The 27,446-nt window shown below is 38.9% G+C and overlaps 1 protein-coding gene across 3 annotated transcripts in view; it reads right to left on the reverse strand.

The window, feature by feature from the left end:
• The window catches only part of cntln (centlein, centrosomal protein), a 278,092-nt gene that overhangs the window by 140,022 nt on the left and 110,624 nt on the right, over positions 1–27,446 (reverse strand). For all 3 annotated transcript variants that reach the window (XR_015851108.1, XM_088341835.1, XM_088341834.1), the window contains 2 exons: positions 19,685–19,885; positions 9,707–9,781 (listed from right to left, as the gene is read on the reverse strand). Coding sequence is in view for 2 of the 3 variants with exons in the window: in XM_088341835.1 (XP_088197961.1) it covers positions 9,707–9,781; positions 19,685–19,885 (276 nt within the window). In the remaining variant the exon portion in view is untranslated. The remainder of the gene's footprint in view (positions 1–9,706; positions 9,782–19,684; positions 19,886–27,446) is intronic.

A 27,446-nucleotide genomic window follows, 5' to 3' on the forward strand; every position in this document is an offset into this window, starting at 1 on the left:
TAAAATACTTAAAATTAGAAAAACTATTTTTTTTTAAAGTGTATGGATCAGAATATAGCTGATAAGATTATTGTGGTTTTATTATTGGATATCTGCAACTGGGAATCCATTAAGTCATTTTTACTATGTAAGCTTAAGTTTATCCATTGTTTTCACTTTTACATCATTGTCACTAGTGGTCAATCATTTTGCTCTTCTTTGATCACCATACCAATTTGGGCAGATTTGCTTTAGTTACCTAAGAGATATAATAAAAAGATAGGGTTCAGAGAAGAGCCTTCGGAGCAGGTTAAACTTTCTTATCTGAAGGCTTCTCTCCCTGTCCTGATTGCAAGTTCAAAATCCATTGCTGTCTTCTTTCCTTATTTTGAGCGCATACTCAACTTTAAACTCAAGAATAACAAATCTCCATAAAATATATTGAAATGAAGTAATTTTGCAATGTTTTTCTATTTACATTTGTTAATCAATACATTTTGTGGAGGTTACAAATCAGAAGCAGTGGTGAATCAGACATACTTTGAGGTCCTGATAATTTACCTGAGTAGTTATAGCCATTACAAGTAACAACACCTAAAAATACAGTCAGGTATCAACCTATTGTTATCATTTCATTTCTAATAATGACCAAAAATATTTTTAGTTTGTTTCCCATCCCTCAATGATTTATTAAAGAGGTAATTACGAGTAATGAGTGTTCTAATACTAAATGTATTGATGCTTTCATGTAAAGTTAGTGTTATTTTTTTCATTATTCTGGAGGAAAAAAAGAGGAATTTGGGGGACAAGTTTTAAAACAACAGCAACGATTTAATACGTACAGTACTTGAAAACAGACTGGTAAAAAAAAATGGAACCTCAACAATTTATTTTGGAATTATGTTGCTGCTAAATGCTATTTCACTGGTTTTCTGTGCACTATTGTTACGATGCACTCACCATGGCACTGCCATGTAAATACATGTGCTTATTTATCCTGATATTCTTTTTATACTATTTTTTCGTTTCGAGTTTTTATTATGTGTTTATCCTGGAGTGCAATGTCTAATCTCATTGTCAACAATGTTCACTATTTTGTTATCTATGACACTAAAGACAACTAATGTACTGATCTAATTAAAACTGCCCCCACCCAAGTCAAATTATATAAAAATCTGCAATCTTGGAGAAAATTGGCCATTGTGCAAAGAAACTGCAGGAAAACCAACATGATACTTCATTTAAAAACATCTAAAACCATCTTTTCATTCATTTCATAAAGTTACACTTTTTCTATTATGATTTACGACTCTTCAATACAGCCCAATTCGTTGCTGCAGCTTCTGGTATTCATAAACAACAGGGAGTGTTTAATAGCACATAAAAACACACAAAAACGCTGCAAGAGATTATTCTACTTCTATCAAAAGCCACTTGAACAAGGCAAATAACTCCGTCTGGGCCCAGGAAAAAAAAAAAGGAAAAGAAAATAAACACCATCTCTGGAGAACCTTGCTTATCTATGCCACTGTGTTGTGACATATTTACTATAAGCGAGCCACGGGCTTCAGTCCCTGTACAAACACGCTTAGCGGCACCCAAAAAGATTTAATTAGCTCAATAATGAAATGAAGCTTAATTAGAGTCACTTTCCTTGGGAGGACTCGGAGCTGTTCCTTGTCATTACCGAGCCGTAATGAGCCACGCAACACGAGGCGCAGCATCACCAGCCGCGATAATAACAATAAAAGTTTCCGTCTCTTTGATATGTTGAGCGCCAGGCGATAATGATATAAGCGGCCGTGGCAACACAAATTAAGCGTATTATTTAACGGCTTTGTGAGCTATCGCGTCCCCTCAAAGTTCAATAGGCTTTTAAAACGAAAGGAGTTATGTCAGCTCCGTAGCCAATCCATAATGGTGATGGGAATTCCGGCTCTTTTTCGAGAACCATCTCTTTCGGCTCGGCTCACTCAAAAAAACGGCTGTTTTGGCTCCCAAACAGTTCTTCAGATATGTTTGGTTTTTAATGATGTACTACCAAAAACAATGAAACACGAACAGAGTTAATTCATTTTGAACATATGCTACTTTATTGTAATATCCTTTATTGGTTCCATATACAGCAAACCTTTACCCGATTTCAACTCTCAAATTGTTAATATTGAGCAAAATACAAAAGCAAAACACAAAGATAACGCCACTCATATTTGCCAGTCAAGAGTGCCTTCCAGAGAGAGAGAAAGAGATATGGAATATGGAAAAGACAGAAAAATTGAAATAGAAAGAGAGAGAACAAGGGAAACAAAGAGAGAAAATGAGAGGAGAGGGAGAAAGACAAAGAAGAGAGTTATATAGAGAAAGAAAGGGGGAGAGAGGGAGCGCAAGAACAGAAAGAGAAAGATAAAGGAAGAGAGATACCAAGAGAAAGATAAAGCGCGAGCAAAAGGGATAGAAGGATAGAGTGAAAAAGGGAGAGACGTAGCAAAACAAAGGTAAGCATGAAAGAGAGAGAGAAATATGGAGCGAAAAAGGGAGAGAGCTAGCAAGAGAAAGCGGAAGACAGAAAGGAAGAGAAAGAGAGAGAAGTAAAGAGAAGAGGGAAATAGAGAGAACGAGAGAGCAAGCAAAAAAAGAGACAGAAAGCGATAAAGATAACGTGAGCAAGAGAGTAAAATAGGGGGAGAGAGAAAGTTAAACAGAATGAAAAAAAGTGAAAGATTTAAAAAAGTGCAAGTGAAGGTGTGAGAGAGAGTGAAAGGGAAAGAGGGAGAGTGTTAAGGAGAGAGGGTGAAGAGAGAAAGGGGCAGAAAACAGAGAGGAAGGGAAAACTAGTGGAAAAGTATAAGCGAAAGCATGAGTGAAAGAGAGAGGGAAGGAAAGAAAAGAGAGGAAGAGCACGATATCGAGGGAGAGAGAGAATGAGATGGATAGAGAGGGAATGAGAGAGAGAATAAGAGAGATAAAATAAGGAAGAGAGAGAAAGAGATAGAAAGAGAAAGAAAGAGAACCTTTCAAAGGGAGCCGGCTCCTGATTGATGGGGAGCCTGCTCTGGTCGTTGTCTGCTTAAAAGAGCGGGCTCATAGAGCTTTTTCGTTCGCGAACGACACACCACTAATCCATAAAGGCCTTTGCAGTTTTATGGCCATCCCTCCTTCCAGATTGGCCCGTCTTGTTTCTACACGGCCGGCCTAATGTTCACCTCCTTGTTATGGTTGCGAGGCTGATAAGAAGTGATGCCGGGAGCTCTCCCGCGGGTGCGATCGGCGAGTAAATATTAGCGGGCCCTCGGCGTCGCCCGGCGCCAGTAAAGCGCTGTCCTCTCATAAAGAAATCAACAGAGCCAATGACTTTTTAAATGTTAATATACTGTCATGAGGCGGGAGGCCTTTGATTGTGTGCGTGAGTGAAATGAGTCTGAAAAATGATCAGAGGGGAATGCGAATGTGTGTGTTTGGGTGCGCGCCTTTCTCCCGTTTCATTATTGGCCGGCAGCAGAAGCCAGTCATTTCCCTGTCTTCATAAAGACTTGGCCCATTAAAATCTAGCTCTATTCAATAATTAGGACTCCACAAATAAACCAAAGGCAATTAAATCAATGCTTCCCTGGGCTGGTGCCTGGACCCTTTGGCCCACGCGGACACTCCATCTTCACCGCTGGTGTTATTCATGGCGGGCGGCTCCGGAGCCGTGCAGCACCCCCCTCGGCCCACTCACGATTATTAGACAGCGCTCTCCCTCGGTTACGGATGCCGAGTGCCGCCGGTGGTGGCTCTCCGCTGACCGAACAATCGTGCAACTTGAAAGTATTCGGAGTCAATCGCATCCAGTTTTCGAACTCGATGCAACTTTGGGTATGTTGTAGCGAAGGTCAGATTTCTTAATTTCTCGTTTTCATTACATCAAGCAATTCAGCAACAACCATGAAACGTTTTTAACAGTGATGGGAGTTCCTGGAATACAATTCCTAGTTTTAGTAACGCATACTATAATGCGCTATTAACAAAAATTTGTAACAATAGGGTGCATAACTCTGCTACTTGTTAACTCATTCAGTGACAGACATTTCCCTCAAATGGGCCAGCCAATTTTTGCCATTTCGACTCATTTTGCAAGGCCTATGGATGTTTTAGCTCTGTAGCTATATAGAAAAGATGCTTCCACCTCAACCTCAGTGGAACTGTTTAAATGTAGGCTCAAAACACACTTCTATTCTATAGCATACGAATAACCTATATTTTATGTTGACAACATCTGTGTATTATTTGTTATTGCAACATCCATTGCAGCCTAGTCATCTTGGACCTCATGTGCGGTCCCATCCAAAGGTTTGATAATCGTCAAAGTCTCTATAGTACATGTTTAACCCTGGAGTGCTGTGTCTAATCTTGTTTCACAACGTTGATACCAATGACAATAAAGACAATTCTAATCCTAATTCTAAAATTATGACAATTAATTTACATAAAGCCATGCTTCTGTTTTTTTTTTCAGTAGCCCGCTGCGATTTCGCTCCTTCATGGCGAAGACGCCATGCCGCGTAGGCCTGTTGGCGCTCTTGTTATGTTGACATGTGGCTGAACATGACAGCCATGGAGAAGAATGGCTCTCACCGGTGCGCGCACACAACGACTGAGTGACTGATGTGCAGGATATTGACAGGGCCACTGAGATAATAAAGCGCTGTCCCACTGGCAGCTCTATTAGACTCTGTCACTGACAAGAGGAGGCTGCGCCCACGGCAGCATCCTCATCTCGTGTCGGTGACAGCACAGCCAGTTAAGGACACTCGTCTTCTGTTCCTCATCCGTCTATTTTGGGCTTTCTTGTGCGTCTTTTTATTTTCGGAAGTGCAGCTCTGCAGCGAGATGATATCACCATTAGGGCAGAGAGCTGGCAGAGTGCTATTAGTGTCACGGGCAGGGTGACAGGCGGGGGCAGTCGACTTCACAGATGTTCTGCTCGGTGAGCTTTTCATAAGCAATGACAGGGAGGAGAAGAAGACATGGGGGGCGGGCGGTAGGGTTGGAGCTCCCTTTTTTTCATGTTTCATGCTTTACAAGCAGGTCCTTACACACTGCCAAAACTAATGACTTAAGATGAACCACTGCTAATCCTTAAAGGGACATTGTAATACTTGACCACTACATCTCGCTGTAAGTGCTACAATGCATAAAGAAGAATACAAACTACGGTAGTCTTGAACTGAACCAAAAACACATCATTTTTCTTATATTTTTTGCCCAGCCTTTGACAAGGTTTTTAAGGGTACCCTCAGCAGCAAACAATCATGTCAGCTCCCAGCTTAAAACCACCCACAACTATTTAAAGAAATATGTTAGTTCCGGTATTTTTGCTTATTATTGAATACTAATCATGACTAAAGTTGTTTTTGAACCACAAGGAGGCAAACACACAATGTCTCTTTAAAATTAATAAACTTATCTTGTCAGACAATATCCTTACTTATTGGCAAATTTTTGCCATTTACACCAAATAACAAAAAAAAAACCCAAAATATAGTAAATTAGTAGAACACCTCCAATGAGCAAAATGATCTCCGATGGGGCAACAATCCCCCCCTGCTTTTATGAAGTGCATACACTATTATATCTGCAAGATTATGACACTAAATTTACTGACTTAGACGAAAGCAGTACCTCATCTGTTTTTTTAGGACAAGGACGCACTAAATAATACACAATGTGCCTTTAAACAGGCCAGATGCCATGCGCAGGAGAGTCAGTAGTACACTCGGTGAAGACTACGCTACTGTTTGTAATAATACGCATGATAGAGTAATATTTGCCACCTTTCAAAAAGGCCCTTCACATATTTTTCTCTGTCACTTTTTGTCACAGATCTGAGTTGCCACCCCCCCTTTTTTTTCACCTAATATAGGCAAAAAATTCGGAGAGTATTTAGTAATGCGTGGGTTTAAAAAACTTAAAATTATGGATGATAAATGGAGTTTCGTTTTCGTAAATCAATATCAATAAACAATCTTTTAAACTATATTTAAAGTTAGGAGAAAATGGATTTTATACATATGTTTCAGCATGTTAAAGCATGTTCTTTAAAATGTAAATATGTTTGACTTACTGCACTTTAAGACAATTGATTAAATTCATTGATGAATTACTTTTAAAAATAATTATAAATGTAGTAATGAAATGTTTGTGTTGCCACCGATTCCAACAGGTTCAGTAAAAAATAAACCAAATATTTTGATTAGTTTATTACTTTGTCTACATAAAGTCTATTATTCCAATAGGATCTTTCGAAATAGATATTGGAATTGGATAGCGATAAGGATTTTTCCATTCAAATTTAAGACCTTTTTAAGACCACTAATGAAATTTAAGAACAATCTCGAAACTATTCTGGCATACCCAATACGGGAGGTGGGTGCCATGTCGTAACGGATCCTGTTGCCCGTCGCCACCCAGCTATGATTGTGGGGACTTTAAAACCTTGCCATGCGCCAAAGGAGCGGGGAAGGTATTGAGGTCTAGTTGGCAAAGGGGGTCGGACTGCTCTGGCACCAAGAGAGGACTGGCCCATGACCCGGCCGGAGCTAGGCCTGGACTAAAGGTGAGAGTTGAGCGACTGTGAGCAAGACCGCGCAGTGGTTGGGCTCCGGTACAGACCGACCCGGACGCCAAGGCAACTCGAGAGGACAGGACCGAGTTACTCAGACGAAGACAGCGCGTTAGAGAGTGACTGGAGGTAAAGCTCCAACGTGGTTCTGCGTTTTCAAAAACACAAAAATCTGGATTTTCCGACCGACACGTTGAAAAGAAAATGAAAAATAATTTTAGAACAAAACGTTCCATACTTGTGTTGGTTTAATTAATTTGCAGTTACCAAAATAATAAAATAATGAATCAAATTTAATTTGTAAATCAAAACCAACCATTCAAGAAATTATGATTGTTACACAACCCGAGTATCTTCCAGCTTTGGGTTAAAAAATATCAAATATCATTTGATCAACATTCATTTGAGTAATTGGTTATCTCACCATAAAATCATGTATTGGTTAAGAAAATCTAACTGGGACTCTATTGTTATTTCCTATTTATTTGAAATTCACCTCTTATAGGAATTTTTAAATCGTAGTACTATAAGATAACTCTCCATTTTGTGCTTATATTATTCCATTCTACTTAAAAAAGTAGCGGTTAACAAAAATGAAAGAAATCATTTGACCACTAAAAATTGAATTGATTGATTGATTTAGTTTGGCTGTAGTATTAGCCAATAAATTGCCACTAGATGTCACCAAGTAAAATCTGTTACAAAGTAAAAAACATTTTCCAATACCAGGAGAGGTTGCTTGAAAACCCAAGCAAATACGTTATTGCTGAAGTGCAAGAGTAGTTTAAAAAAAGCCCACCTACTCAACAAAAACACAAGATGACTGGGAACAAGCCAGCTTGAGAAAAAAAAAAAAAAAAAACCCTCACCGAATAAATAAATAAGTAAAAAAAAAAAAGAACAAGATGGACTTGAAATAGATGGAAAAAGTCTGCTGGAGTAAGCGTTGAGGAGGGGGGTTGAATGTAAGGGTCCTGGCGGTCCCCATAGGGACCCGGGGGCAAGTCTCATGCTTGTCATACTCTGCTCCTCTCTTCCCCGCCCCCCATCACCCCTGTTCTGCCCACGGAAAACGTCGATAGCAGGCTGCCGGTGTCGAGGTCTCTGGTGAACACTAGCTCATTCTCCCGGCATCGACAGGCCCGCCAAATCAATATTTAGTTCCCCACTAACAAGCTGCCTCGGGGTCTGAGCCAGCCAGAGAGAAAAAGAGAGAGAAATGTGGGACAGGGCAAGATGGCAGAGATAGACGGAGAACAGGGACTGAAAGCTGTCCAGCTAGAAGGGAAAAACATGGATTGGAGTAGAGCGTCAAGTGAGAAAGTGAGGAAGAAGGTGGAAAGGTCAGAGGAAGATCTAGGGAACAAGAGAAGAGCGCCTGGTTGTGTCGTGGTGCGGAGGCGACGCATGAGTGCCTGCGGCATCCTCTGACAAGAACAGAGAAGAGACACAAATGCGTGCACAAAAACACACACACAAACACCGAAACATTCAATCACACACATATCACAGCGAGTTGACAAGAGCTCCAGTCATGCTCCTGCAGAGCTCTCCTAGATGAGTCGCCGGATGTTTTTATCATTGTTTTATTTACAGTAGTACCTCTTTAAGCGAGTACCACTGCATAGGAGAAATTGTATACACAAGTAAAAAAAAAAATCAGTTTACGTAGGAAAATCCAGTTCACGAGCAGTCCCATAGGCTACCACTAGAGGTCGTTTATGACCGCTTACCATCATCTCGGTCCAGTTTGCAGTTGCCCCTCCCGCCTTCAGGCACCTGATTTTCCGCCTTTGATAATACCTGCTCTAATCCGCAGCAAGTTTGTTTTGATTAAGGATCGACTGATATCGTTTTTTCAGGGCTGATAATGACACTGATTATTAGTACCAAGTCATCAATAAATAAAAAAATTCTGTTTTATATATTTTAAATGAAGTCAAATTTCAATGTACTTGTAAAGCACCTTTTAGCCAATATATTCTCAATCAAAGTGCTGTATAAAACCATTCAGTGTATAACAATAAAATCAAATGGCCTGCTTTTTCCCTGCCCAACAACTTGGAAATTCACAAACAATGGTTTAAATAAAATAAAAACATAATCAAAAATAATACAAGTACAATTCTGAAAAAATATAATTATTTTAGGATTTTTTTTCTCACTTCGTTTTAAAGATTAATTTAAAACCATTTGGCCCCTGATTTTAATATGTATCTGTTTTTTTCTACCGTTTTCTAAATTGAAAAAAAAAAAAAAAAAGGAACAATTAAATATCAAGAATATTTTCATACTACAAAATATAAATATCTTTCCAAATATTTGTTTCCATTCTAGTGGCCAATAATTGTGATAGTTTTGAATAATATCTTTCTTATCTTTCTAAAATAAGTTCAAGAAAAATCATATAACCAGTAAAACATTTATCGATTTAATTTACAAATTTTTTATAGTACTATATTGTATCATTATTATTATTTTCCTGAAACTTTTGTTTATTAAATTGTGAAAATCAAATATGTTTTGTATGATTCAATAATTATTTTCTTATTGTAAATAATTACTTGTTCCACTGGCAGATAACCATACTGTTTTTCTTTTAATAAAAATAGTTATTTGAAAAGTATTTGCAATGTATTTCACAGCGAGGACTCTTTGTCCAACAAAATACATTTTTGTAAATCTAATGATATTTAAAATATTTGTTTATTTTGATAGTAAAAACATTATTTTTGTTTTATATTTGTGCATTTGTTTTTTTGACATGTTTTTGCATTGATTATGAATGAAAGTTTTTTTTTTTTTTTTTTTTTTTTTTTTTTTTTTTTAACAGATCTTTGAGTTGCAATTTGTTGCTTATTTCGATTAGGGTAATTATAAAATACAGTAAATGTTTTCGGTAGTACATTGTATCATGATTACTTTTAACACAAACAACCGCTCATTTACCTTTTTTATGTTTGTAAATTCAACTCTCAAAATCAATTTTCCTTGTTGTGAAAAGTAATTCTTAAAATATGTGATAAAACAAGAAAAGTAATTAAAATGATTTTTGATCGAATTTAAAATATCTTATTTAAACTACCCAATTTTATAATGTAGTGAATACAAAGAGATAACACCAACCTGTTGGTCTAGGATTTGGTTGAGGTGGTCTAGCCACTCCTGATCTTTTGGGACCCCTGAAAGGTTCTCTGTCTCCTGCAAAATGCAACAAAATGTGCCCTTAGCGACAGAAATAGCAGGGACCAATTTCTCCAGAGAGCACAGGCCACTATTTATCCAAACACCGGGAGGTCCAAGAGTACCCTGGTCTGAACCTTGAGGACTCTCCTTGGAGACTTAGCTGACGCCAATGAATGTTTGTCAAACGAACTTACAGAGCACTAGCCTTGTGTTGGCCAACAAACATATTGAAAGGTAACTGCAGCGCACAACTTTTTCTCCTGGCTTTGTACCAGATGCTGCCATTGCAATTGACGTGACAAGCCCCGTACTGTCTCAGAATGTAAAACCACACGGCTGCACACAAATCTTTGAAAACCCAAGCCTGACATAGAAACTTGATATGTAGTTTCGTGTGTACTGAAAGATTTAATGCTAATCAATGTAAAGCGATGTCATCTTGAAAGAAATACCATCAGTATACATCATTTTGTCCATGTTATAATGATTTTGATGTGGTGGAACAAGTTCTTTTAAATGCACTGTAAAAACTACACAGCAAAGAATAAAACATGTTTTATCACACTATATTTTCCTTTTTTATAAATTGGTCGCCCCAACTGTCCTCAAGAATTTTGTGCAAGGAGGCCTCATGCTTAGAACGTCTGCCAAATAGTTCTGAGGTTTAAGGTTCCAATTTGTGACTTTTCTGAGTGGAGTTTGCATGTTTTCACTGTGCTTGGGTGGGCTTTCTCTACTTTAGGTACAAGGCCAGTGTGTGGCCCCAAATTCAACTGGCTGTTTTATTTACCTAAGAAGCAGCTCTCAATTGGCCTAGGTCATTACTTTACGTATTAATTGCAATGTAACATATGCCACAATTTTCAAACTATCTTTAGCTTTCAAGCAGTGCTTCTGAACCAGTGTGTCATTTACAGTGGGGGGCCGCCAGGGGCTTCAATGCCTTCTCTGCTGGACTAAAAATATCTGAATCATGTCGGAAATCTACCTGGAGGCTATTATTATGTTGGGGTTCTCTCACAGATTTTTTTTTTTTAATTATCTACCCATCATTGTTCTTCTTTGTCTCTGTATACAGTGTTGTCACAAAAGACAAGCTTTATATGTCCGAGTGGCCGGCTCTTCAAGCAGACCACGATACTCAGCGGCGGCCTACAACCGAATCTTCAAAAATAAACTAAAAAATTTGACTTCATTGACTTTGCGAATGACAAATCCCTAATTCAGACTAGATCTAAAGGCCTAGGTGAAAATGCACTACCTGCCAATGGTGGCTTATTTGGGGTGCCAAAAGAAATTGTTTAATTTCATCTAACTGGTTATGAAAGGTAGCTTACAAGAAGCATCCCTAGTCGAGTTAGCTGTGTGGTCTTATAGTCATCAGGAGCGTCACTAATATTCTTCCGTATCCAGTATAGAGAGAAGAGAGAGAGAGAGAGAGAGAAAAATAAGATACAAATAACGTCAGACTAAATAGGCAAAAATGTCCACAACATAGTAATTAGAGCCCAAGTTCTAAGTGCATCATCACAATAATGCAATGAAAAATAATGCAATTACATTTAGCAGCAACAAAATCAAAATGAGGTTGCGAAAAAGATATAAATAACTATTTTTCTACACATAGACAAGATATTTATTTTTCACAGTCTTGTACCCTTGTTTAGGTTGGTGAGGGCCTTTGGGACGAAACTCTCAGTCTGTAAGTCCTTGTTTTAAGGAAACTGCAGGACCTACCAGAGAGTAGCAGGTCAGAGGTGGTGGCCAGGGTGGCAGGCGTAATTATTCCAATAAAATATCCTAATTATGGGACAATTGAGCTTACAATCTCCCCTGTAAACCTTTTTGTTTTAGCAGAAAAAAAAGTAAACAAAAATGCTCCACTGATTGATAGTGCTGCTAATTTTATGTATCATTTGTATATTTCTCTCAAAGAAAACATGAAAAATATATATTAAAGCTTCAAACGTTGAAAAAAGTAGAATTTCTAAAAAAAAAAAAAAAAAAAAGTATTGAAATTATTGCTTAATACTACCTCCTGAGCCTCAATTGTGACAAAACAGATACATATTGCAGACACTTTGGTAAGAACAAATTTAAATTGTCAAATCAGGCTACAATTTAGTCTGTATTAACAATTTCAAAGTTAAAAAGCAAAACTGAAAGCTAACATTTTAAGCACCTTTGTATTGGTGGTGACCTATATTTCATGTTGACGATTTCTGTGTATTAATTGTTATTTCAACATCCATAGCAGCCTGGTCATCCTGGACCTCATGAACGGCCCCTTCTCAAGGTTTCTTTATTTTCCTCATCTTGAGGTTTTTGAGTTTTTCCTTGCCCTCATGTAGGTTTTAGATCAGGGGATGGTGTAATAATAGTCTGTGGTTTGCAATAATCTGTGGTCTGTGCAGCCCTTTGAGACTCCTCGTGATTACGGGCTATACAAATAAACATGACTAGACTTGATTTGAGATTGCCTTCAGTAAAAAAGTGCCTTGGTTCACAAAATGTTGGAAAACACTGCTCTGCAATACAGCTTGCACTAAAATGTGTAAAAAAACCAAAACAAAACAAATATTTAAGACGTCCTGGAGAATACGTTGTGTTTTTAAACACAAAAAAACAAACTTGCCAGTTTCAGACATTTAATAAAATGCTAGTTCATGACTTAAAAAACCTTTCCTCACACAATCTGTGCTTCTGCGTAAAAAGCTTGCAATAAAAGACACGTGGATATCATTAAAAAGCACAAAATATTGCAGTTTTGATAATTACACTCTTATAACACCTCTGCTCAGTCGGGACTCATTTTCACTCTATAGTGTTGCGGATGCATAAGGAACTGTGACACAGTATGGTTTAACAAAACTCCCGATCCTCCTCGCAAACTTGCACACTATATAGTTTAACACTTGGTGTAGATTAAGTGTGTGTTTATCCCTTGGCCTTTTATCAGCTTCCTGGAACCATAGGTGCGATCTTTTGCGATACACAAAGGATAGGGCTAATTTGAGCATGTGGCTAATTAGTAGCTGCTGTTCACCGTAACTGAGAAGGAGTGTGAGAAGGTGGTCTTTAAACATAAAAGGTGTCAGAGGTGATCTACGTATGGAACAATGCACTTGTGCTCCACTCGACAGGCGATTAAAAAGGCCTGGGGCTGCTTGACCCTCACTGAACCTTTGCTGCGTACAATGAAATGGACACATGCACACGAGCAGCGTGATGCATGAGTGGGAGATGATGTACTGTATAGGTACGTTTCTATTGATCTCAGGAGTCCTGCATGGGCAAGTCAGCCTACCAGGCCAGCTTAGATGTTTGATTTTTATTATCTATGAAGACCAATTAATATCACTGAAACTTTCGATGTGTTTATTGAGTAAAACAGCTCCAGGAAAAATCGATGCTGCAGAAACAGTGCTCCTGAGAAAGAAGTATTAATCGAGCAAAAGAGTTGAATTTGGAGAAAAAGCTATGCATTAGAAGAAGCTTCTTTTGTCCAAGAACATAAGTGAAGGCTTCGTATACCTTTTTCATGGTCAAACTCAAGCAGTTTGAAAGGACTTTAAAAGCCATTTTTCGGAAAATCTATCCACAAATATATTTGTGATTTACATATGCGATTTTTAATCATTATTGTAGATTTATCTCATCTCATCTCATTAGCCGTACGGCTTATCCTCATTAGGGTCGCAGGGGGGCTGGAGCCCATCCCAGCCATCTCCGGGCAGTGGGCAGGGGACACCCTGAACTGGTTGCCAGCCAATCGCAGGGCACACGGGGACAGACAACTCACTCGCTCATTCTCACCTTGGGACAATTTGGACCGGCCAATTAACCTGAAATGCATGTTTTTGGAATGTGGGAGGAAACCGGAGTGCCCGGAGAAAACCCACGCAAGCACGGGGAGAACATACAAACTCCGCACAGGAAGTCTGGAGCTGGATTTGAACCCACGCAGGAGGTTCCCATGACATGAACTGTGCCGCACAAGCGCTAACCACTGCGCCGCCGTGCTGCCCTTGTAGATTTATATGATTGTTAAATAATGAGTCAACTGTGAACATATTTGTGGCTCAGATCAATACACAAGGGTGTATATTGGGCTATAAAATGCATTTAGTGTAAATGCCTGCATCCTCCAAACCTTTTGCCTTTCATAATTTCCTTAATAAATTACATATGCTATCTTAATTGTTTTTTTACTACTGACTTTAAACTATACACCAAAACACAAATATTTCAGACTCTCCAATGTTACAATATACTCTTCCCAAAACCTTTGTATTTTATTTCAGTGCTTAACATTTTTTACCTGTAAGCCTAAAAAGGTAGACCCAAAGTAAATCTGAAGCTCCTTAAACCATATGGAGTATTGGTATTGTTTCGGTCTCTTTTTGAAGACAACACTTTGAGATTTTCTCCTCCACATTCAAAATTTATTAAGGTACTACAGGAACTAAATTCTGAAAGTTTGAATACACACATCCCAAGGGGCAAGAAGAGACCCGCAGGTGCGAGAGCGTGCTCCATTCGGGCCCCGGTGCTGTGGAATGTTCTGCCTCCTGAGATTTGATTGGAAACCTCAGTGGAACTGTTTAAATGTAGGCTTAAACACACACTTCGATTCTCTAGCTTATGAATGACCTATATTTCCTGTTGATGATATCTGTGTAATGTTATTACAACATCGGTTGCAGCCTGGTCATCCTAGAAGGGGGATGACCTCATGTGCGGTCCCTTCTCAAAGTTTTTTCATTTTCCTTATGTTGAAGTTTTGGAGTTTTTCCTTGCCCTCGTGTAGGTTTTAGTTCAGGGGATAGTGAAATAAGAGTCTGTAGTTTGCAATAATCGGTGGTCTGTTCTGCCCTTTGAGACTTCTTGTGATTAAGGGTTATACGAATAAACATGATTTGACTTGACTAGTATAGCATTGTAATATCTTAAATAGCAATCCTCCACTTGCTTCTAATATTTCATAACATTTGAAACGCAACACATTTTGTGCACCCTTCTTATTAGGCACAATACCACATCCTTTCAATCTAATATTTTGGACAATGGTGATCACACGTCCAGAAACATCTATTTAAATCTTGTTGAAGATGAAGTGTCTTCTGGACAATAATCGCTTTGTATATCTCACTTCCCCAAAAGGTGCATCAAACTCCCACTAGAGAAATTTGCCTAAATCAGATGTGAATCACTAGTATGGATGTAGGAAAAGTTTGATGAGCCTTTTGAGGATTGGCCATAAAAACAACATTCAAGGGCCAGTTAATCGATTGAAGTTTATCACTGCTACTGTCGGCAAAATGGTCACTTGTGCGATTCCATCCCGACTGGTGACCACATCAAGATCCCGACTTGCGTGGCTGTCAAGAAACAAGTGCCGAAGAGGAAAGAGGGATTTGGACGCAGGGAGCTTTCAGAGGGTGATTAGTGGGACGTTTTGTTCCCCTTTTTATCTCCTGGGTGGAGCCGAGCTGCAAAGGAATGAAATTGGTTTCAAGTGTGAGTAAGTGCAGGGCCGGCGCACACTCATCTCCTGATAGAATAAGAGGAGTACGGCGTCTCGTGGGACATGAGGTTGATTGCAACATGGATTTGTTAATTGACAACACTGCTGGGTGAGATTTATCGCAGTGAAGAAAGTTGGACAACCTGGGACGGTTGAAAATTGGGTGGGAATGAAAGGGAGCGAATGCCATTTGAAAAACCTACAACTATACGTGTCAATATTTATAAAAGTCCATGACTATTCAGCAACAATTAATTGACTTTAACTACCTTCTGCATGTTAGGCAATCAACTGCCCGTATTCAGTAGCCACATTAGCTGCCGCTTTATTGGCAGCTAGCATCAATGCATTGTTTAAATTGGGTTTGGGTGAGACTTGTACCATCTCTGTAATTGCTAATACAACATTTACTTGATTTCTTTGGTTGATGACTTCCATAGTGGATGCAAAAGTGGTATCAATCCACATGTAGAGTAAGTCTATGCTTTTGGAAAGCCAGGTACAGCACACCTTGTAAACATACGGACGAAGCAATGGAGCCTACTTTTGCAAGAAGAGCAAACAAGCAGGCGACTCAGTTAATTTTGGTGAGTGACATGAAGGCAGGTTTTGGCAAAACTAAAGAGATCATTGTCGACTTTAGGAAAAACCAGCCCAACCATGCCCCACTTTGCATCAACAACAAGGCTGTGGAGGTTGTCAGCAGTATCCAGTTCCTAGGGGTGCACATTACAAACAAACTCACCTGGTCCGTGAACACTGCATCACTGGTTAAGAGGGCACAGCAGCGCCTGTACTTCCTGCGGAGGATGAGGAGAGCCCACCTGCCCCCACCCTCCCTCATCACATTCTACAGGGGCACCATAGAGAGTATCCTGACCAGCTGTATCTCTGTGTGGTGTGTAGGCTGCAGCGCTACCGACTGGGGTAGTGTGAGGAGGGTAACGAGGACAGCAGAGAAAATAATCGGGACTACACTTCCCTCCATTCAGGACATTGGCCAGAAGCGCTGCCTATCCCATGCTAAGAACATTACCGGGGACCCCTCTCACCCCCATCATGGACTGTTCACTCTGCTAGCCTCTGGGAAGAGGTACTGCAGTGTGCGGTGCAGGACCACCAGGCTCCGCAATAGTCTAGTCCCCCTGGCCATTAGACTGCTAAATGGTCAATCTAACATATAGTTAACCTTATTCTAAACGGCTGCTAATCTGACTTTTTGCACTACTGGCAGTTTTTTTTTATAGCTTGCCACTCCTTGCACATTGCTCTCTGCACTATTGTAATTACAGCGTTATTGTTACAGTGTTAATGTTACTGTGTACCTGACTTGTTAACCTGACTGCCCATTTTGCACATCTGGTTAGCTACTCTTCTTGCACTATCGGCACTATGGTAAAATACTATACGTAGCCATAATACAATACAACTTTATTTATATCTGTACATTCAAGGAAACTGTGGGGGTCAGATGCATCGACATTTCGTTCTGTATACACGTGTACTAGAATGACAATAAAGTAGATCTGAATCTGAATCTGAATTGTACAAATTTCTCATAGCCACAGTCAAGCACCTTTCAAGGACTTTCAAAGCCAATTTTCCAATTTCTTCATTACCTTTAAAATAATAAATAGGGTGTGAATCATGTATTATGCAGTGCCACAAATATATCTTTGATTTACATATGCAACTTTTGATATTGCATGCGCATTTATCAAGACATATAATTTTTAGATCAAAGGCAAATCTCTTCGCCTTATAGGTGTTGGGTAAAAATGACGCTTACCTTTAAGTAGCAGGAAGTTCTTCCAACTACAATGTATTATTCACCATTAGGAAACATACCTTAGTTTTTTGGCATGGCCTACACTGTTCATAAATAATACATGATTCTTGCACTAGGGCCCAGTTCAGGTGTAGCATGCACCTGGCCTATTGGGCGCGACCCTTAGGGGGCAATGACGCTTCATAGGACAATGCCATACAAAGTAATTCCAGTTGCTGTCGATCACAAGGGAAAAAAAATGCAATGGGAAAGCGAAGCCACCAGAGAGCAGTGTCGGTGTCATTTTTAGCAACACTTGTTGTGAAATGATGCAACAGTATCAAGCATTTACAAGCACTTCAGCCAAATTGCAACCAAATCTAAGGATTTCAAGCACATGCGGGAAATCTTTGAATTAAATCATCCTTTAATTTAGGTCAAGTTAAACGCAGAAATATCTATTTTTTCCTAATAAGTTTTCTCATCCTTGCCATTATGATCGGGTTGCTCGCAAAAGGCATGTATAAAGGGATATTCATTTGTCACTACACATGTAGATGATTCATTTGGATTCCTCCAATCAGTGCCCAATTAACAGTTCTTTCATTGGTTTACTGGGGCCCTTAAAGTGAAGGCCAGATTCCTCGATGTAGGCAAAAATCAGCATATTATTGGGGATTATATGTGTCGTTTCGAGGATGTGAAAGTCATGTTGCGATAATGCAAAGGGAACACTGTAAAATACCTAATATAAAAAACAATAGCCCCACTAAAAAACATATTTTCTTGAGCTTTCACACTTTACACACATTTCTTACCTGAGTTATAATTATAATATTGTTAACTCAACATCAGTAAACTAAAAATGGATTATACACAAGACATTTAAATGTGTAATCAAGTGAGGAAGGAGACTCACCTTCAAAGTATTAGCATTAATGATCATGCTTAACAATTATTCGTGTTAAGCTGTTTTTTATTTGTACGCAGTTAAAAATCTGCAGCTTAACGTTCGACTGTGGAAAAGAACACTAAATAGGCAAAATTGATTGAAAATCCTAACCTACAGGGCCACCCAGTGTCTTGAAACTTCTTTTAATTTGAGGTTCCGCTGCAGGCATTTCTTGTGATAGACTTCAAAAGCTCAATTTAATGAGATAGGAAAATAGCACAGTGCATTCATGGTAAGCATGTTGGGTTGAGAAAGAGCAAATTAATTGTAAAAACTTGGATGCTCAGCTCGCTAACATTGAGGCTCAAGTGATGCAAGACAATCGCCGGCACTTTTGCCTCCGAGCTTGAGGGTTTGAATCAATCTAGAGTCTGAAGGGACACCCTCAATTTTATCCGCGACCCTAATCAGAAAATAGACTGGTGTCATAAAAGTTTTTCTTTATGATCAGCCTTGCCCACGTCTGCTTATCCATCAATAACACGATGTTGACCAGGAGCAAAGAACGGCGTTGAGGCTAAGCAACAGATGAACTCAAAACTTCTTTTCACAACGAAGCCAATCGACTGTGTTGACTCCCAGAGGATCAGCTGAGGTTACTGCGTTCATTTAGTCTCCGTCGACAAAGACGATGCCCAAAAGCAACGAGTCGATCTCTACATCTTTGCCAAGCCAGAGCTGACGGAAAATTGTTTACAAATGTTACAGCGCGATGAGTTACACAAAACTTTGCAGGTTTGCGAGCCGTGGTGGGCATTATTGAAGACATGAGCTTTGTCAAAACAGAGGCCTGCTTTTGTAACAGGGCATGAATACATGTATACAAAAAATGTTTGGATGCCTCTTCTTCCTGAACAAAGCCAATAGTCAGGATCTAAATTCAGAAAATTAGCCAATGAGGCTGCTGTGAGCTGAGGAGTGAAAAGATTTTTATCCCAACAAAGTCCGAAATGGGTCGTGGTGACAGTTTTAAATCTTAAGGCCCCAGTGTGTAATTTTCAAACTAAACTTTTTTTTTTTTGTGGAATCGTCTTGCAAATAACCCCATTGGATTTTTTTCTTTTTTCTTAATGAAGTAAATAACATAAAAAAAAAATCTCCCCACCTTTTTTACCAAGATAATTTTAAAGACATATTTTGTTGTGCATTTTAAACAAAATTACCTACATTGGGAAAAATTAAATTTTGGTCCGCGACAAACAGGTGATAACTGTACTACTTTTTATCATCAATAAATCAGCGTATTTGCATCTATGTATTAGGTTTTAAACAAATTGTTTTTCTCAAATTGCATAACTCACAAATTTTTTTCAATAATTGAGTGTTCGCCTTATACTCTCCTGTATTTCAATGTGAGAGAAAATTGAGCTTGTTTTGGTTGGATTTTCTCTTGCCGTCCACATGGGTGGACATAAGTGCACATTAAGCAAGAAGCTGGGGAGGTTAAAGAAGACAGGGAACCTTGACACCTCAAAATATCAGGTTTTTTCTTTTAAAAAGTACAGGACGAACATTGTTTTGGGAGAACAAATCATTGTGTTTCCTGCATTGCTGATAAACACATTGAAGCACACATGGAATCTAACTTGTGCGGTATTTGATTGTTAGGTATGCGGCACCTCCGATCTCTGCCCTCGTGTTAAGCGAACACCCGTCTTCCTTCAGCCTTACCTGCTCCGAGTCCATGATGTCGGCCAGATCGTTCTCGGACATATTGAGGATGGAGGCGGCGATGGACTTGGCTTTGATCATGGATTTAGCTGATGGGCCGCCTTGTGCTGAGGGAGCGCCAGCTCGCCTCAATCTCTTCCTCCTCTTCATCAGCTGCTGCTTGACCTCATGCAGGTCTAATAATGTTTCTCTGGCCAGTGCCTGCAGGGGGAGGCGGTCGTTATCAGCTAGGGCTGCAACGATTTTTGGCAAAATCGAAAGCAAAAATGACAGAAATTGACAATGAATTGTCTCTTTCTGAAGCGGTAGTACATACATAAAAAAATTGCGGCCTCAACATTACGTATGCGTGCCTAAACTTCTAAAGTGTGAAAGCATTTTAGCCTAGATAGAGCGTATAAAAAGACTACGTGCAAAGTTTGTAAAGCAGATCTTGCGTATGATGGCAGTAGCTCGGTGACACACAAACATTTAAAGAGCACATCGGACAGTTGAACATAAGAGTCTGACTCGCCGCGGTAAGATTCAAGTAACGTTCAAACCAATAAGGTTTTGAAGACTTGCATCGTAATGTTGATTTTATACACCTGTTTTTCGCTGTAAAAGAGAGTTTGAGCATTACACCAGACTGCCTGACTAAAATGTTTGAAATCATATGCATGAAGTCGAAGAAAAAAAAGTCAGTTGTTAAAATGTTATAAACGGCAAACGTCAGTTATTAAAAACGCTTAACTTCAAGCTGTTGAATCTTTATGTGCAGAGACCCATCCCTACTTTGCGCTTCAGTGATTGCTGATTCACTCTTTTTGTGGGGAAAAAAATCTAATTGAAAATAGAGATCGAATAAAGAAAAGTGTAAAGGATGCTTCCCACACCACCTTGGTACAATAGGGGCAGCCAAGATATGAGCTGATTGTTCATTAGATAAAATAAATAAATATATAAAATATCAAGAATAAAAATACATCACAACAAATGCATCCAGCACCAAGAAGAAACATATCTGTCCGGGGTGGCTAAGTGGCACGCTGCCGTGAGGGGTTTGGGACATCAGCCAGGCAACCTCGTGACAGAGGTCCACCCACGATTGACGCCGTTTTTCCCGCCGTGCTGGGTTTGGAACGTCAGCTGGTCCACCCAATGGCAGAGGTCCGTGCTTGGCTGAGCCAAAGACCCCTCCCACTCATTTCCTGGTACAGCCAGAACCCAGTTATTCTTTAAATCACTCGACCACAACGGGTCAAACCTACACTTTCACATTCCAAAGTTACTCCGACGACAACAGCGGTTTAGAGACTATGAAAAGCTCCAACGAAATGCCGCATTTTCAAAAACGCGGAAATATAGATTTTTCAACGGACACATTACATTTGTCGGTCAGGGATCGATAAAGTCTGAGGCAATGAAAAGTTATTTCACTACACAGCGTTTCATATTTTTGTTAGTTTATTTACTATGCAGTTATTCACGCGGATAAGATGAGAAAAAAATTAAGACATTTAGGAGTTAACATTGAGAGCAGACAAACTATAGAACCTTTTCAATGCTTTAATCTAAGGTTATCAAATTGAAGACATTTTCAAGTTTTTAAGACCATAGGGGAACCCTACTCTCTCGGTCTCTCTTACTCTCTCTCAGTCCGTTAGTCCACTCTAAAAAAGTCTGACACTACTTAGCAGATTTTCATTAATCGCAGACGGTCATGGTCCTTAACCAGTACAGGGTGTCCCCTGCCCACTGCCCGGAGATAGCTGGGATGGGCTCCAGCACCCCCGCGACCCTAGTGAAGATAAGCGGTGCAGATAATGGATGGCTGTTTCTGGTCCTTATTACTGTAAAAAGCAAGGGATCTCTGTACTCTTGTTACAGACTTTGCCTTTGAACACTGAATGTACTTGACAGAATGCACATATTTATTTTGTTTACTGTACTACTGCTGCTAATGTGCTGATGAGCCTGGTCTTGGTTGACAGGAATAAAATATGTTCACTTGATTTAAATTTATTGTTTATTTGCCTGTCCCTTGAAACGTAATTTTATTCATGGTTTACATCCCTACTGCCAGAGCAATGCGCCTAATTGTTTTTGAATTATACTTAATTTTTGTATGAATTCAGAGTATGTTCAATAAAATATATAACATTTCCACCCCATCAATTTTTCTAGTGTTTATAATCTTTCCACAAAATAAAATTCACTTTATGCTAAATTTATGAAATTAATAAAAATCCTCCGACTATTCGACTAAACATTTCAATAGTCTGTGACTAGTTGACTATTAAAACAGTTGTTAGTTGCAGCTCCATTACCGGCAGTGAGAAGACGAACATGACGAAAGGGAAAGGGATAAGAAATGCGAGGGACTGCTGTGCCCTGGCAGGATTAATAAATGAAATTGATCAAGCATGCGCCGTAGCGGCTTAGTACATTATGGAGGAATATTGAATTTGACACACTCAGATTCTCCCCGGTTTTGGCCGCACGCTCCCTTGAAGGAACGCGGTCCTGAGGGCTCGCCGCCCCGTCGATTGAAAAGCCGCGGGAGCGAGGCTTTGATATTGAATGCACCTCGACTTTTGCCTATAATCTCCACAGACGGCGAATCATTCATCAGAGGCAGAACAGGCGGAGGGGGGCTCGTGAAAAGATACAGCCATTCATTTATTTATTTGCTTTCTGAAGGTCTCGCGGCACAACAGGGCAGCATAACACGGTTAATAATTAAGCTTGCGAGGGGCCCGCTCCAAAATGGTGCCCGGGTGGACGGCAAAGCGAGGCGAGCACAAGGCCCGGGACGGCACGGCTGCCAGGGCGCTAAACGCGAGCGTGTACGCTAAATACGGAGAGACAATTAAATGTTAAAACTGCCACTGTACACGAGCAAGTCAATAAAGCTAGCTCCCCTTTGCTTCATTTTCAGCTTATTGATCGAGGCAATAATCTTCCGTATCATTCCCCTGCAAGCCCGCCGAAAAGCTGACCTTGGAATAGATGGTCAGACGAGGGGAGCTAGGGACGGCTCCCGCTCTCATTGCGCGCAAACAAATAAACAAAAAGAACTGTACTACTTGCTCTCGGAGCAAGGGACGAGCGGTTCGGGGGGGGAAAAAACGTACCTGCGTGAAAGGCTTGATGAAGATTTTACAACATCTATTGCACTGGTAGTTGTACACTGGTGGCGTTCATAAAGTTGTGATCAAGTTCAGGTTTGTTTGTCGGTGGGATTAAAAACGTAACAAAACAATCACAGTTAAAGTAAGATAAACATTAAAAGTTTAGAAACAAATAGTGAACTGATTGAATGATCAAAAGTTTTTTCATTCAGAAAAATAGTTAATTGTGCAGTTTTACTTTTTCCTCATAACATTGCTTTTGAATCTTTTTACATTCTTGTGCAAAAGTCCAGTTAAAAAAAGTAAATATAACTATATAACTCTTCAGGTAATAAATTTCAACTCAAAGAGCTGTAAAAAAATGTCAATGTACCTTATGAATACAAAATCCCCCTCCTTTTTCCCCAACCAACAAACGAGATTGACAAAATGCAAACACTCACCCAATGTTTAAAGTAAAATAAAAGCAAAATGAATAATAATAATTAGAAAAAGGCACAGACTAACAATTTAAAGAAAGGGACCCGAGGGAGGCTCCCTCACATCGATTGGTTTTCTTATACTGGAAAAGTTGTTTGCTGATCTTAGATATTTGTTTTATTATTAAAAAAATATTTTGGGATATAATTGGAAAGAATACCGCAAAATTACAATGGGATTTAAAAACAAAAATAATTTGAAAAAGTAAAATAATTTTTAAAATGAGCAAAATCAATACAGACGCCTACAGACTTAGGTACAGATATGATCATTTTTTTCAGCATGTCAAAAAAATTTCCGGACACATCTGTAAGTTAAATCTTGTATTGTGCACCTTTTTCAGAGTGCAGAACATTGCTGTACTGCTTCTTTCGGCGTGTGGTGGCGCTGTGAGTGGTCACCCAGCATCCACCCCGAAGAAGAATTCTGCTTCCTCTTCCTATTTCGTGTGTAAACATACTGTACTATGTGTACTGTATCTAGCATGCTAAAAACTTTGACATTTTTATTGTTTAATATCTCGTGCATCCATCTAATATGGTTGGTGTAAAGTGTAAAGAAGAGGTGAGACGTTTCTTTTGAACTGAAAGTGGAATAAGAAAGCTTGATGCGGTAGAGAAAATGGTCGGAACGCTTTTTTCGGCCCCTTTTTAGCACGGGGGAGGACCTTCCAGAAGTAAGTTAAACTCAACTTTATTTATCTGTAAAGAGCATATTATTTTATTAAATGTTTATTTTTCAGCACAAAACAATACAGGTTACCTATACAAACCTTAAACATACAAAATATAGCACTGAAGCAACTAACGGACAAATTCAACTTACCAACGATCATCCGGAACCTAACTCATTCGTAGGTCAGGCAGCGTCTGTATTTATAAGATTTTGAAAATATTGACCTTAATACACTGTTATTATTTTAAGTAAATAATAAAAATAATGCAATATTAATAATACAAATATTTAAATGTATTGTAAAAACAAGTAACATCTTTTTTTCAATGTGCCATGACAAAGAGTATTAATCATTTTAAGTGATGTTTTTATCAAAGGACAGATTTTACTTCAATAATCTATATTACATATTAAAATATAGTAGTGCACAGAGCACAAAAAATAAATTCAATTTGACAATAGTTGCCAGTGGGAGCTTTTTTTTTCTGTCCTAAATTAATAGGGCCGCGATGCCCAGAATTCGTATAGACCTGCCACATATTAAATTTGGCCCGTAACAGATTGTTCTCAAACATTTTAAGTAAAATGTTAGATAAGTATTAAATTGAATAAAAAACTCCAGTAATTAAAATGGGATATTTCTTTGAATGAAAAGTTTTGAAACATGTGAAACCGCTAATATGTATATTTTAAAAACAAAATGTGTGTGTTTTTTTTAAATTGGAAAGATGTGGACACTTATAGAAAAGGGCTTGGACATACAGAGGGCCTACTACTGTATACTGTATACCATTTGGGGTAAACAATGCATGTCCCATTCAATGAAATAATGAACTTGTATGTAGTTGCTTAATGTGGTGTTGTTCTAGGTTTTTTTTTTTTTTTTTAAAGTTTTTTTTACCCCCAAACTTCAACAATTTTAAAATTGTATTCTTACAATGGAACTCATTTTAATTGCATAAATTTTCCAAAAGTAAATAGAAGAGGTCACCCAGCATTTCCGAATAGAATAAGTTAGATCATCCATTGCGCACAAAACACAGCTAATACATAAAGATTGTGAATTTGATCTAATAAATGCCTGCTGCTTGAGCTGCTCTTGCAGAGAGAAAGAGCGTGTTTACCCTGAAGGAACACATAGCTCATTACCTAACAGCCACGGATCCTTTTTCTTTTTATTTACGGCCTAATAGATATTCACTGTCACTAGTAGAGGGTTACATTTAATTGACCTAACCCTTGCATGTGGAATAATCCGGAAAGGAGATTAGGAAAGGAATTCATCAACCGTTCTGAGCTGCACACACACAGTAGGGGTTGTGCACGTGTGTGTAGTGTGTACTTTAGTTGAAGTGTTTGTTGAAGACTCTTAACCGGGCTAGCTGCACAATTGCTATAGCCAGAGGGCCAATTTAGACGAGGCGAGGATTAAGGCATAGCGATGGGGATCAAATGAGCAGCTAAAAAGACATCTTCAATAATAACTAGCTCCTTTTGAACCGTTTCGCACAAGTACAGTGCAAACACACACACACCAAGGCCACAGAGCAAATCTGAGTAGAAAGTGATTTACGTTCCTTTACAGTCAGAAAATGCACTCTAGGAAGTGCGTTACTTGGGTTAAATAAACACTTATGACAGGCTATTTACTTTAAAGGGACAGTATGTGATATTTGACTATTCGATGTCACTGTATTGTGTACTGCAAGTTGGGGGAAAAAAGCACAAGGAAGAACACAAACTACAGACACACAAAATGACCAAACTGCAACATTTCCTTCTTATTTTCTTTGCCCAATCAGTTGAAAATACCGTTAATTCCGGACTATAAGCCGCTACTTTTTTCCCAAATGTTCAGCCCTGCGGCTTATTCAGTGAAGCGGCCAATTTATATAATTTTTCTAACGGCCACCAGCGGCACTCGAGTACAAAAAGTAAGATTTAGACCGGTGGAATTGTGCGACGAGGTAGACTGCATCTGCATCCTCTTAGTTTACGTTCGAATTGTCCGTATGACAAAGGTTCGTTCCGATTATGAGGAAAACGCCCTTGATGGTGACAGTTATAAGGGGAAAGCTGAAGACGGTTTAACGTGAATTTCGCAACTGCGGTACGGCTTTTTTTAACAGCTACGCTTAATGCGTTGCGAGCGTGTTAGGAGTAGCGTGGTGATACCTTTCACAGGCACGGTTTGGGATGAAAGTTATATTATTATTATTAAAGCTTTGAAAACTCTTTCGGTGTACAGTCTTTCTCTGTAAATATGTGTAACCATGTATAATATGTATTTGCATCTGTATATTTTTGTAATGTATTTATTTTAGAGACTATTCTGCTATGTTTTCTACGAGCGAATCAAAAAGAAGGGGCGGAGCAATCGCGCGCTGACGGGAAGTGGAGTAAAGCTGAGTTAAATCTCTTTGTTGTTGCAGCGGACAATAGTAGATATATATTTTGCCCACCCTTAACTTTGGAAATATAATTTTTTTTCATTGGATTACTTTCACTTTGAAGGTTTGCATTAAATTCTAACTACCGGTATCATTTATCGTTCATGTTGCCAATTGTGGTGGATGGATAGTGTACTATATCTGCAGTTACAATCGCGGCACCTAAAGTCAGGTTTGGGTTAAACTTGTGACTGTCTTACATTTTCAATTATTGGCGCATGCAGCTTATATACAGGCGTGGCTTGTGTAAAGACAAAACTGATTATGTTCGCAAAATGTGGTGCGTGCGGCTTATAATCAGGTGCGCTCTATAGTCCGGATTTTACGGTAAATTAAAAAGGGAATACAAAAATAAAAACAAGGAAAGAAGAAAGGAAAAGAGACGAGAATGGAAAAAACAAAAAAGAAAAGGACAAGAAAAAGGAAAAGATAATAAAATAAAGAAAAAGAAAAAAAGGAATAATGGAAAGGAGAAAGGACAATAGAAAAAAAACTTAATAAAAAATAAAGAAAGGGGGAAAATCATAAAGATAAAGACAAAAGGGTAAAAAAGAAAAAAAGGAAAAGAAAAACAAAGAAAGAACAAAAAGAAAAGGAACAAAGAGAGGAAAACAATAAAGAAAAACAGTAAAAAGGGAAAAAAAAAAAAAAAAAAAAAAAAAAAGACATTTGGCACTAACTGGTTGACAATCATATCAGGTTCCTCTCGGTGAGCCTTATGTTATGCAAAATAAATACAAATTTCGCGACCTGTGAATTCTGTAAAGCCATATACCGTATTTTCCGCACTATAAGGCGCACCTAAAAGCCTTTATTTTTTTCAAAAGCTGACCATGCGCCTTATAATACAGTGCGCCTTATTTATGGATCAATATTAAGTCGCAAGGTCTTGCAACTAATGCTGCAGCCGCCGACTAGATTTTCCCCCGAACGCCAAGTAGTCCACGGTGTATGCTGGGATTTATTCATCGGCGTTTCATTGGCTAACCAATACGTCAATCATCATTTGAATCGATCACTATTGGGTAAAGTTATTCGGAGGTA

The sequence above is a fragment of the Urocampus carinirostris genome, chromosome 8 (assembly GCF_059441175.1).
Source record: "Urocampus carinirostris isolate Australia breed hairy pipefish chromosome 8, RoL_Ucar_1.0, whole genome shotgun sequence".
In the NCBI taxonomy this organism is placed as follows: Eukaryota; Metazoa; Chordata; class Actinopteri; order Syngnathiformes; family Syngnathidae; genus Urocampus; species Urocampus carinirostris.